The 12908-nt window shown below is 30.8% G+C and overlaps 1 protein-coding gene across 2 annotated transcripts in view; it reads left to right on the forward strand.

The window, feature by feature from the left end:
• LOC142324201 (uncharacterized) overlaps positions 1-7700 on the forward strand; it is a 42340-nt gene extending 34640 nt beyond the window's left edge. For both annotated transcript variants that reach the window (XM_075364976.1, XM_075364975.1), the window contains one exon: positions 3063-7700. In XM_075364976.1, the coding sequence (XP_075221091.1) occupies positions 3063-3275 (213 nt within the window). In that variant the 3' untranslated portion in view covers positions 3276-7700. The remainder of the gene's footprint in view (positions 1-3062) is intronic.
• Positions 7701-12908: the final 5208 nt, after the last annotated feature.

Genomic DNA, 12908 nt, shown 5'->3' on the forward strand with positions numbered 1-12908 from the left:
ATGAAATATCTTCTGATGAAATTTACTGCTTTAGGTATAATTATATTAAATAAAGGTTTTGTTACATTTTATTTAAACAAAAGAAGGGGGTTTAAAACTAAACACTTCATTCAAAACATAATTAAATTATAATGACATTAAAAAACTATTAGAAGAAAACAAATTTAAATTCCCAAAGACTTTTAATGCCCATAAGCATAATCCTTTGAATGCCAAATCTGATGATATCATATATTGCAGCACTTAAATGTAGGTCCAATTATGTAGAATTTTTTTTACCACTTTCGTTGCTGTAATAATGCATTAATATACCGCCAGATTTCGACGTATATGTAGTACAGTAGAATCTCATTTATCACAATCTGGATTTCATTTAATGCGGACTGTACATGTGCAGAACATTTTTTTTATTTATGAAGGTTTTAAACATCTATGAATGCAATTATTGCAATAAAGACCATAGTTTTAGAAAAATATATGAACTCAAGTGTAGTAGGGAAATAATTATAAATACAGTAGTCCTAGTAATAAAATTGTAGTTTTTTATACCTTATTATGAAATAGATGCTGGATTTGCCGGGGTACAGTGAAATACAGTACATAAATAACGGCTACCATGGGTTTTCTAGATTACCAGTTACAAACCAGTTTGATTCGAGTTCTAGTTGGTTGTTGCGCGTTAGGAATGCTAACATTGTCTGGCTTGTACAGTATACAGTACCGTACTGTAGTTGCAAGTCATTAGGTGTGTTGTTTGTTAGTTTGTGTTGAAATTTATTTTACATGTTAATGGAACAGTCCATAATTTTTGTATATGTATTGCTCATTTTCATAATTTTGTACATTTTTTAACTGTCTGTTTTCTTTGTGTTTTCATAAAATTAAATTTGAATATGTTGTTTAGTAAGCCAGAAGTTACTCAAAAATGAAAACACACATACGTCTCTTTTTTGCAACAAACATTACAGTTGATTAAAAAACTTGAACAAGGTGCGTCGGTAACTAGTGTTTGTAGGGAATGTGGAATTTCTAAACAAACAATATCTGACAAAAAAGAAAAAACAATTTGTTTTTTATGCTCTAAAATTTGAATGTAATGTTAATAAAATACTTGACATCAAGTGTATGCATTCTGTCACAGATGACAATCTCAAAGAAGCTGAGTACAAACGGTGTCAATATCATTTGAATGGTGCAGCTGTAAGAGGTGTTAAAATACAGGCTGCTGCTGAAAGATTAGTCAGTTATTTAGATTTGAGAACTTTTCAGCAAACTCAGGTTGGCTGTACAGATTTCACCAGTGACACAATATTGTCAGTAAAGTAATCCGTGAAGAACGTCTTAAGTGAAGATACTGAGGCTGTTGAACCATTTAAAAGGGAACTTGATGATCTGATTAAAAAAGAAGGAGTACTATTCAGTCAGTTATACAACGCAGATAAGAGCAGATTATATTGGCGAGCAGTACCTGAAAATACCCAAGCATCAAGGTCTGTAAAAAATATTCCTGGCTGTAAAATTGATAAGGTGCGACTATCTGCCTTGATCTTTGGTAATACCAAAGATAATCGTGCATTAAAGCTAGTAATAGTCAGAATAAGTAAAAACCCTCGTGCAATTATGTATGTAATGGATACATTATTTCAGTAATAGAAGTGAAGGTTTACGGCAGATATCTTCGTAGACTGATTCAACAATTATGCTGTTCCAGAAATAAAAAGTTATCAAATAGATACACTCAAATTTTCTCCTGAATACATAAAGCCTGTTATTTATTGACAATTCTCCATACCATCCTTCTATCCTTCGTAGTGAATATGGAAAAATAGTGTATGTTTTTGCCAGCCAACACAACAGCATTAATGCAACCCACGGATCAGGCTGTAATTTCTACTGTGAAACTGTGTTACAAAAAGCTATTTTTAAATGAAGTTTTGAAAGTGTTGAGACGAGTGATGATGAGGAAGAAGATAACAGGGGTAAGTGTACACTTGAGAACATTAAATCATATAATTTAAGGACTTCAAATTTGCAGCTCCAGTGAAGGAAGTAAAAAGTTCTACGTTAATAAAGGCATGGAATAAAATACTTTCTAAAATGTAATAAATAAGTGTATTTTACTGTAAAGTTCAAGTTTTTGTGTTTTAAACCCATAGTTCTCAAATATTCATGTTAATCTGGACTTTAGATAATCTGTACAACCTTGAGCCCCATTAAGTCCAGATTAATGAGGTTTTACTGTAATATCATTCTGTGTGTTAAATAATATATTTCCATAACCCGTTCACAGATTTTACATTTTCTTCTAAAATAACTACATTTACAGCTTCATGACTGCCCAGTGAATTTTTTGTATATCATTGAGATGGAATCAAAAATGTGTTTATTGATGGTGTTCCATAGAATAAATTTAAATATAGTTAAGTTATCTTTCTGATTTCCTTTTGCTTATTTTTACTTCCTTGTACAGGAAATAGTAAAGGAAGTATTGTGATCGTGAAAAATTTCATAAAATTTTCAGAATAAATTTATTTAAGAGATAACCTCTCACAATTTTCATTTTAAAAAATGTGTATATCTAATTTAATAGGTGTGCAAGGAAGTCATGTGGTGCCCACATAAGATTTTTTACTAAAATGTTTACTATTTTAAGTCATAAACCTAGAAGAAAGCAGCTCTAAACTCTAATTTGGTCAAGTTATATTTATTCTTTTTATATTAAAAAAAAGTTTTAAATTATAGATTATCGGTAAACAAAACTTGGGAATTTTTTTAATTAAAATTAGAAAAAATCAAAATGAAAGCATTTCAGATGTAATTAAAATCAAGATTAATATACTTTAAAACTTAGTTTGAAAAAAATGTGTATGCTTTATTGCTTTGTTTCTATGTTAAAAAATGTTTCTGATTTCTTAATGGCCTTATACATTATGAGATCATCAAGACTTGGAGATTTTTCTTTTTTTACAGTTAATTTATACAACTGTAAAAAAATTTTTATATTGAAAAGCTTATTAATATACTTTAAAACATTAATCATTACATGATTCTTTTTTTTTCAGCCTCTGGCAATTGTTACATGGGGTTGGGCAATGATTATGTCTCATGTTCATCAACATAATGTCGAACGGTTTATAAAAGAACATGCACTACAAGGACCAGAAAAATTAAGTCAAGATGGTAATTATGATTATTTGTTGGAAAAACCAGCTGAAATAATTACTACAGTTGATGATGATACTTTATGTCCAAATTCCATACAACATCATATGTAATGAATTCCTTTTTTTTACTATTAACTTGTAACAGTGATATTGAAGGAATCTCTAATTTCCCTATGTTTTCTAATATGTTATCTTATTAAATTCTTATTTATTTATTGCTAAGTAAGCAGTGTATGTGCTATTGCTATACATGTACTATATCACTATTAGCTTATGAGAGATGACATATTCATCATGTACTATGGTTATGCTGAAATAAACTCTTTTCTCTACTACATGACACTATTCAAAATAAGTCTCTATCAGTTACAATTATCTACTAAATCACTTGGCATTTTTCAGGTACTATAAATTTATCTATTATATAAAAAAAAAAACAATTGTAACTGAATGTCAGCCTGCAATTATGGATGTTAATGAATAAATAATAAATCCACTTTAGAAAAACTTTTCAGGCACGGCATGGTTCAACAACTATAACCTTATATCAGCGTTATCGTTGAAGAAGAATCCCCAAAGGTTTTATTGTACCACATAAGTAAAAAAGTGGGGCTCCAGGTTGACTATAATGTGATGTGGTTCTGCAGATCATCTCATTTTTGCTTTATTGTGTAATGTGGCCAAGAATTATATATGATATAACTGGATAGCGTTCAGCTTTTTTCCTTTTTACATATGAAAATTTCTGAAGTGGCATGTTATAACAATCACTATTCATTATGTTTTCAGTATGATGAAATAAAGCAAAATCCTATAAGTGTAAAATTTACTGCAATATTCCAGTTGTAGATGAAGTGGGGGGGGGGGTCTCTTCTGGGGACTCTATTATTTATAGCAAGATATTAACAGTGTTAATTGAACTGGTTTTAGTTTCTTCTTTTCATTCATGTAGAAGTAAAGCAGTTATAATGAGTCATGCAATAAGAGCTTGTCTGTGAAAGTTATAAGGTATCATAAAACGTTGTTGCAAAAAATTGATAACTCACAAAATTGTTTGAAAAAACTGTTCTAAATTTCTGTATTGCATACTTGTTTGCTATTTATCAGATGTATTCATAAATGTGGTGTTGAATGCAATGTATGTACTGAGATCAACTACTTTATCTTTACTCAAGTGAATTTTCATAAATTAATAAGGCATGTTGAATACAGAATTGACTAAAACGAGTTTGTAGATAGATACATGCGCTACAGTGTAGTTAGTAAACTGTAGTTTTCTGTATAGTCTACTGGAAACCTGACTAACCAATTTATTACAATACACAGCGTTGAACATTGACCGATACAATCAAAATCAGACTTTGTTATCAAAGGTTGAAATTATGAAAAATAATGCATCATAGTGTCCACAAGACAGTATAAGGAACTAAATTTTTGAAATACCAAGGTGTTGTTCTTTGGGAATTTGATACCAGCAATTCATTAACTTGTATTTGGGATTGGAAATTTGAGTTGTTGGCAGGTAGATGACAGTCTTTGGTAAGTGGTGATGGCTGTTGAAAAGATTGCATGCATCATTGTTTCATAATTTCTCCTTTCTATTTTGAAATTTTACAATTATGTGAATTATAATTTCTATTTTGTTGAAATTCACAAACTATTTCAGTATGTAAAATAAAATATATCTTTTTTTTTAAACTCCTTAAACAATCTGTGTTTATAATTTACATACAAGGGTGGTTTGATAAGTCGATTACTTTAAAATAGAAACTCTTTATTTTAAAAAAAATTTAATTTATTTTTTAACATACAAACTTCTTTTACCATGCATACTCCTTTTATTTCAGTACACTTATTGCAGTGATTTTCAAAATTTTTTACGCCTTCCAAAAAGTACAACTTGTTGAACTCCAAAATACTCATTTCTTTCAGCAAAACTTGCTTATATTTCTTTCCACCAAGCCACTTTTTTAAGTTTGGAAACAAAAAGAAGTCTGAGAATAAACCAGGAGAATAAGCTGGATGAGGAAGTAATTCATAATGCATTGGTAGCAAAATCGCAGAAAAAGTAAGCCTACACATTGTTGTGGTAAAAGAGCTTGCTTTTTCTTCAGTACCATATTGAATCTATGTAATAATGAGATTGTTTTCCCTTCTGTAGCTAATTGATCAGTATTATACCATGTCTGTCCCAGAAATCTGTGCCCATGCATGACCTTACCAGCTGATGAAACCGTATTTTTCATAGCAGGTTTTTTTTCCTATTTCACATTTTTGATTGCTGTTTTGTTTCTGGCATATAATAATAAATTCGTGTTTCATTGACTGTAACATAACACCACAAAAACTCATTTGGATTTCATATCACATGGCACCGCTTTTGATCAGGTGTGAGCAGTCACGGCTTCCACATACCCACCCAGTCCTGTGAAATTCACCATCAGTTGAAATGTTTATGATCTCACGTACCTTTGTTCAGTGATCTGTCAGTACAGTATCATGGATTTTATCAATTGTGTCTTGAGTAGTCACCTTTTTTTAGACATCCCAAACTTCACCATCACTTATACTCATATGGCCTCAGTAAAATTAAGTAAACCACTTAAATAGTAGTATTTTATGAGTACAAGGAATTTGTGTTTTTCCATGTGTTGTACATTTTCTGCTGTCAAATTTCTGTAATCAGAATGACTCAAAACTTTGTATACAAGCCTAGATAAGATTTATAAACGTAAAGAAAGTAGTGATTGGAATGATGCCACCTTCTGAGAAGTCACTGAATTTTCAAATCGCCCTTTTATTTAAAAATACATATTAAAACAAGCTTTGTTTATTAGTAGTGCTTAATTTTGTGATAATCACAGATTAATTGTGAGCAATCAGCAAACAAGTTAAAAACAAATTTATCCAAATAATCTCTATATTGGCTTGAACTTTTCATTTTGTAATCATATTTGTTTAAATATTATATGATATGATGGGTAAAACGCACATCTCATTTTTTAAAAAAATATTTCATCAGATTCAGAGATTCCCATATTATATTAAATCTCACTATCACTTGATAAATAATTGAGGCCCAACAATCTCAGTTTTGGCTAATTTTCCTGGGAGAGTACGCATAAATAAAAGAACAGCAAGATATTCTTTTTAAAGAAAATATTTACTTGTGATTATATTAAAATTAATAATATATTTTTTCAGCTATATTCAAAATCTGCTTATTAATTTTCCTATGAATTTACCATTCTTTTAATGAAAATAGATTCAGCATGTAATACGCGACTGTTAATATAATTCAGCAGAAATTTATATATATATATTTTTTTTTAAAAACCATTCTGCTGATTAAAATAAACAAAATTAGGTGTAATGACTTTTATATATATATATATATATATATATATTAGGTGTTACTATTTTGATGATACATGGAAATGATGTGTTTTAACCCTACCTCATACTTTTGACATGGTACATAAATATTTTCTTTAAAAAGAGCTTTTTTATTTATGTGTATTAATGACATTATATAAATATATACATTTATGTATAAATAATAATTTTATTTTTAATATATGTATATATAAATAATTTTGTTTACCTATGTTACCTAAAATATTATTTATTTTTCTTATTTATGATTTTGTTTTACTTTGAGATAATTTTAAATGACATTTATGACATTCTGTGCATTAATATAATTTATTTGATTTTTAACTTAATTTAATTGCATATATATTATCTTATTAAGTTAATTTAAGGTGTATATTTACTATTTATAAGAGCTTAAATTATTTATTTTAAAGTCTTGGGTCAGGATAATAAATTAGTCCTCTTATCTGATATTTTTACAGTATCTAAAGAAAATGTGGCAAATGTAAAAAAATTAGGATGCTGAGAATAGCCAGTCATACTTAAATTTTTGGAGTATTTTAGATTTTTTTTAAGGTCTGTTTATAGCAAATTTTTTTCATGTTAACTTTAAAAGATGTATGGTCAAAAAATTATTAAACCTAGAATGGTATGCCTTAGAATGGTAATGTTGTTGGTAATTTTAAGACAAAATAAAAAAATGTTAATTTTTGGATTTATAAGCCATTATAAAAACTGAAACTGTTACAAAAATACAGTAGGGTACAAACATTAACTAATTTTGTATGAATTGATGGATTCATTATCAGTTATTAATAACTTGTCAGTAGTTGATGCACTATCTTTGTTAAATCAGTTTTAACAAATGCAGATGGTAATGGATTGCATAATGGGATTTTAATATTTAACAACATGAATCCAACTTTTTGTGTAAGTTTGCTGCTATTAATTTGGTGTGTTTGTAAATGATTTTTGTTATTAACTGGACTGTTGTTATTAAAAAATGTTTAATACACAGTATTAAAAATTACAACACTATTAAATAATAAATAATTATTTGTTATTTGTTCATATTTAATTTGTTTATGTTTATTTTATATATTGTTATTTTTTTTTATTTGTATTTGTTCATGTAACATAAATATTCTTTATACTAATTTATTTTAGAGTTTTTATTTTCCCCCTTCTTTAATTTCTTCTATAATCTTATTAAAAATTAGAATTTCAAGATAATTAGTTATGTTAAGTAATTACATTTTTTTCAGCTGAATTTATGGGTTTAAAATTTTTCCTAATCTTATTTTAATCATTAAAAGCAGTGAAAGTAACTATCATCAGTGGTATTGAGCATCGAGTACAATAAATAGTCAAGGAATGAGCTGGCTTCCTTGTGCATCTTCTCAATTAGAAACAGTCTTTGAACCAGAATTAGAGCCTACTTACATAAGTAAAAAAAAAAAAAAAAAAAAAAACCGCTTATTTATTTGTACTTAAGATTTATTTTATTTAGTTTTTATCAACAAAGAAACATATAACATGATTGTCCAAAAATATTTGGAAATATTGTACATTTTCTTGATATAGCATTTAATTTTTAAGAACTGTAGTGACATTTTTAAATTAACTTCACCCTTCAATTTATGATTTATGAGAAAATGTATATTCATTTTTTATTGACATTTTCAGGTCTAATCTGCATCTCAAATTAACAGATGAGTTAATTTTAAATATTTTGATGTGCTAAAAATTTATTTTCAATATTTTCTATAATAATTGTACGAGACTGAAATTAATTTGGTCTTTTGAGATTTTCTTTGTAGCATTTCATATAATATTATTGGAGGTAGCAGCCAAATGGCTAGTATAGGAAGACTGACCAAGTATTTTCATATTTGTAATACAGTTTGTTAAAGCTAAAATCCATCATGATTAACCTTTTATTATGAAACGGCTTAATTTTTTTCATTTATCAAAATGGTCAGGAAGAAAATTCACTCCTGTACCCAGAATTGTGTTGTGAAATTATCAACAGAGTTATAAAGTTTAGAGCCAGATCTGGTTACCTATATTTATAGATATAAACATTAAAATACCAAGAAAAGTATAAAATATATTAGTCATGTAAGATGCATCTAAAAATATAATTGTCAAATTTTAAAAAAGACTACTGTGTTTCTTCAAAATCACAAACTAAATACTCAAGACTATATATATACGACTAGTGACAAGAAATGCTTAGCAAGCACAACCCAAGATTTATAATAAAACAGCACCACTATCATTACTAGTTTGATTACACTGAACTACCAAACTGGATACACATTCATAATCGATTGCAAAGATGTTATACAACCTACACTTTACTTCAGAATCAGTTTTGGCAAACCACTTGTAGAACATTTTCATAACCCCCAGTCATTTTATCTGTAAGACTTTTCTTGTGCATTGCCTCAAAAATACCTATCGTTCAACTTCAGTCCATCTTTTCCTCTTTCCATATAAATTTTTATGTTCATAACGTAGCTGTTCCTTCTGTGTCATCCACTATCATACTTTCTATTCCTGATCTCCTTATCTGATCACATTCGGTACGTAAGAAACACTAAAGACTTGTTTAAGAAAATACATCTCAATCTTTTCTTGTTGGGTTATCTTGCATTTTGTGAGGCATACAATATTATACCTGTTCAAAAAACTCAAGACTTTTAATCTCTAGAACATCATCTTAAATTCTGTTGTGGTATACCTCTGTGCCAATAGTTATTTTCTTTTAAAAATTAACATTTAAAAATGTTTAAATTAATATTTTCAATAATTTTCTGTAGAATCTTGCAACATACGAGGTGTGATCAAAAAATACGGTGAATGAATTTTTATAGCGGCAACTGCCGACGCTACATCCATATGCTGTAATTTGTCCAATAGCGTGATCAACTGAGACAGGCAGGGACAAGTGTAACACGTTCGAGCTTGCCAGTCAGCTGCCAGAGCCGCTAGAGTGAGGTTGTGTTTATCGTGTCTGTCGCGCAACATGGATTTTGAACAACGCATTAACATTAAGTTTTGTTTTAAGTTGCAAAAGAGTGCCAAAGAAGCTCACGAAATGTTAGAATCGGTGTACGGCGATAATGTGGTAACTTTGAAGACTGTGTACAAGTGGTATGACCGATTTAAAAACGGAAATGAGTCTGTTGAAGACGAGCAGCGTGCGGAGCGTCCAGAAACTTCAAAAACAGTTGAAAATATGCAAAAAGAGGAAACAATGGTTCGTTCAAACAGGCTAATGACTATTCGAGAGCTATCGGAAGACCTTAACACTCGTATGGATCCGTTCAAAGCATTTGCGAAACGACGTACGAAGAAAGCGACCAGAAAAATGGACCAATGGCTTCCTTCTTCACCACGACAACGCGCCACGTCACACCTCGCTTCTCATTCGCGAGTTTTTGCCCAAAAAAAGTGTTCCTGTCTGTTCACATCCACCATACTCACCGGATTTAGCACCATGTGACTTTTGGCTCTTCCCAAAAATTAAAACTGTGCTTAAAGGAAAACGTTTTGACACCATTGCTGACATTGAGAGGGTCACGACCGAGCAGCTGAAAGCACTTCCGAAAGACGCCTTCCAGAAATGCCTCCAGTCATGGAGTCAACGTTGGGATAAGTGCGTTGCTAACCAAGGACAGTACTTTAAAGGAGATTAAATCGAATTCTATGTAACCTTATTACTTTTTTTAATAAAAAATTATTCACCGTATTTTTTGATCATATCTCGTATATCCTTTGTCAAACTCAGACTTTGAATTTCCTCAATATCTGTAACATATAATGCTGTAAATTTTCTGTGGAGTCTTGAGACATGGGACACCCAATTTGGGTGGAACCGCATCCAAGACACTGGATGTGGTTTTAAATCGTTGCGTGTAATACGTTAAATCTATCCTACAGTTATATGACGATCGATCGATTCAATTATTCTTCTGATTTGGTCTTCATGGACTTCAGTACTTCGACCGGAAAATCGGTTACATTCGAGTGAAAAATCTACAGAATGGAATTTTTTAAACCGATTCTGGCACGTGCATTCTGTAGGCGATCAAAATTGTAAACTTCAGATATCTCCTTGTGCGCGTCAGCGGTTTTCTTGCCTTTACGGAAATAAAAAAGTAAAATACGTAGAAATCTTCATTTTTCCACTCCGTGATAAAATTGACCGTAAATTAACAGGTACAAGTAAAATTAAGCGGAATTTGCTTCAAAAGACGATAAAAGGGACAGCTATCAAATACCAAAATAAAAAAATTGTAACATTGACAGAAATCTTTTAAAACCGACATAAACCTTTAATTTAAATATAATATTAAAATCAGCTTACCGTTAGTTTAGTTAATTCGTTCAAAATTTTTCGACTATTCTGCCATCTTCAGGATCGATCATATAATAATTTAGAATCAAAATATAAAAACGTAAAAAATTCACAAGATAAATTGTTAGAATCATTGTTATAACGTAATAATTGTGAGAAAAAATGATTTGTGCAAACCAAAATTTTTTTCACCGATTTGAATGAAATTTCACACTATAATTTCTGAATGAGGCACATTTTTACCGTTTAATTTTAGTCACAAATCGATGAAAGGGACAATATATGAATCTTGTAAGCGTTCTGTACCTCAAAATTTATGTAAAAATTTGTTAAATTTCAGGCCGCCTCCATAACGTAATGATGCAACCGATTTCTAAAATTCACCTTCCCACGTTCCAACAGAATTTAGCCTGCCGAACAACATTCTTCAGCCGAAGCAGGTTTGTGAAGAGATGTTGAAAATCTCTGTGTTCAAGTATTCTCATAAAAAAATCACAGGGCGTTAGATCGGGCAATTGCGCTGTCCACGGGGTGTTACTTCGAATCGACACGATCCGTCCGAGAAACATCGCCCTCGAACTGTCAGCGAAACTTCGGTTGTACGGACCGTGGCGATATCCTATTGGAAGCAGATATTTCCTTGATGCATTTCTTCACGAACCGGGGCGAAAACGTTTTGAATCGTGTGGCTGTGAATCGATAGTAACTGCTTGATTACCTTTCTTAAAAAAATAAGGAACAACGACTTCAACCCTCGATAACGGACACCATATTGTCATTTTATTACTGTAAAGAGGCCTCTCGTGGATTTCTCTAGAGTTTCTACTAACCCGATAGCGCATATTCTGCTTGATAATACGTCCGGATAGGTGAAAATTAGGCAAATTTTATCGACGAGGCGCATCACTAACGAAAACAATTTTCTCAAGGGGTAACGTTTCCGATAAAGTTTCGAGCAATTATTCGGTCCTGGAAATCACTTCATGACGGTTCTTGCACAACAAACATCTTTCAGAGATGGAATGAAGATGTTCGTAAGAATCGACGCATCGAGCGGTTGGATATTCCTAGATAGACCGCATGCTTATAAGAGGACCGCCTTGGAAATATCAAAATCGACTATCAAAGCGCCTCCACATTTTCTTGGGCCGTAACGGTCCATCGTCATCCTGGGAATTTTTTCACCACCCTCCCGGATGTCTTGAAGCACATTCGATCGGGAACCGGACCCCCGGGCTGAATTTCAAAGCGAGTATAGAAAGCACGTTGCACCGCAACGTAGGAACGGTTTTTCGAAAAGTAAGCTTCGACTATAAACGCACGCTACTTCCTACTCTTACTGTACCTCGTGTTTTCTACTGAGGGTTTTTCCTTGTGGGAAACTTACAATATTATTTTTTATTAATTACATTCAAGGTAAAATAAAAGTACCAAAACCAACATTTAGAGAAGATTTGCATTCGCTGAGCCCATCCCCCATTTTTTTACGATCTCTCACCTTCAAAAAAAAGGAATATTCCACCCTATATATATATATATATATATATACTTTCTGGAATTTTTTTATGCTAAAATTATAAATTGGTTGTTTTTAATGGGAGAGGTCATGGGACGTAAAGATATGTAAAAACCCCGACGTGTAAAATTTCAACCGATTACTATACTTTACTTATCAAGGTTTTATGTCATTTCCATTGAACTACCCAGGCAAATTCTGAAGCACTTTCTTTTAATTTTATTACTTTATGATTCTATACAATATATTATTATTACTACCGATCAAAAAATAAATAAATTAATTTTTTTTTTCAGAGAACTACCGGAGAATACTTCGCATATTATTTTTGAGCGTTATTGTACCGGATTAACCTCAGACGTAGATGAAACAAAAAAAAGAGCTATTTGAAATTTTTTCATTAATTATAAACGAAAGATTAATAGATTTGTTTAGCGATCCGTATTGTTTGTGGAATTTGAACGACATGCTAAATTTTTTGGTCGAT

This window comes from Lycorma delicatula, chromosome 4 (genome assembly GCF_047948215.1).
Source record: "Lycorma delicatula isolate Av1 chromosome 4, ASM4794821v1, whole genome shotgun sequence".
NCBI classification, from domain to species: domain Eukaryota; kingdom Metazoa; phylum Arthropoda; class Insecta; order Hemiptera; family Fulgoridae; genus Lycorma; species Lycorma delicatula.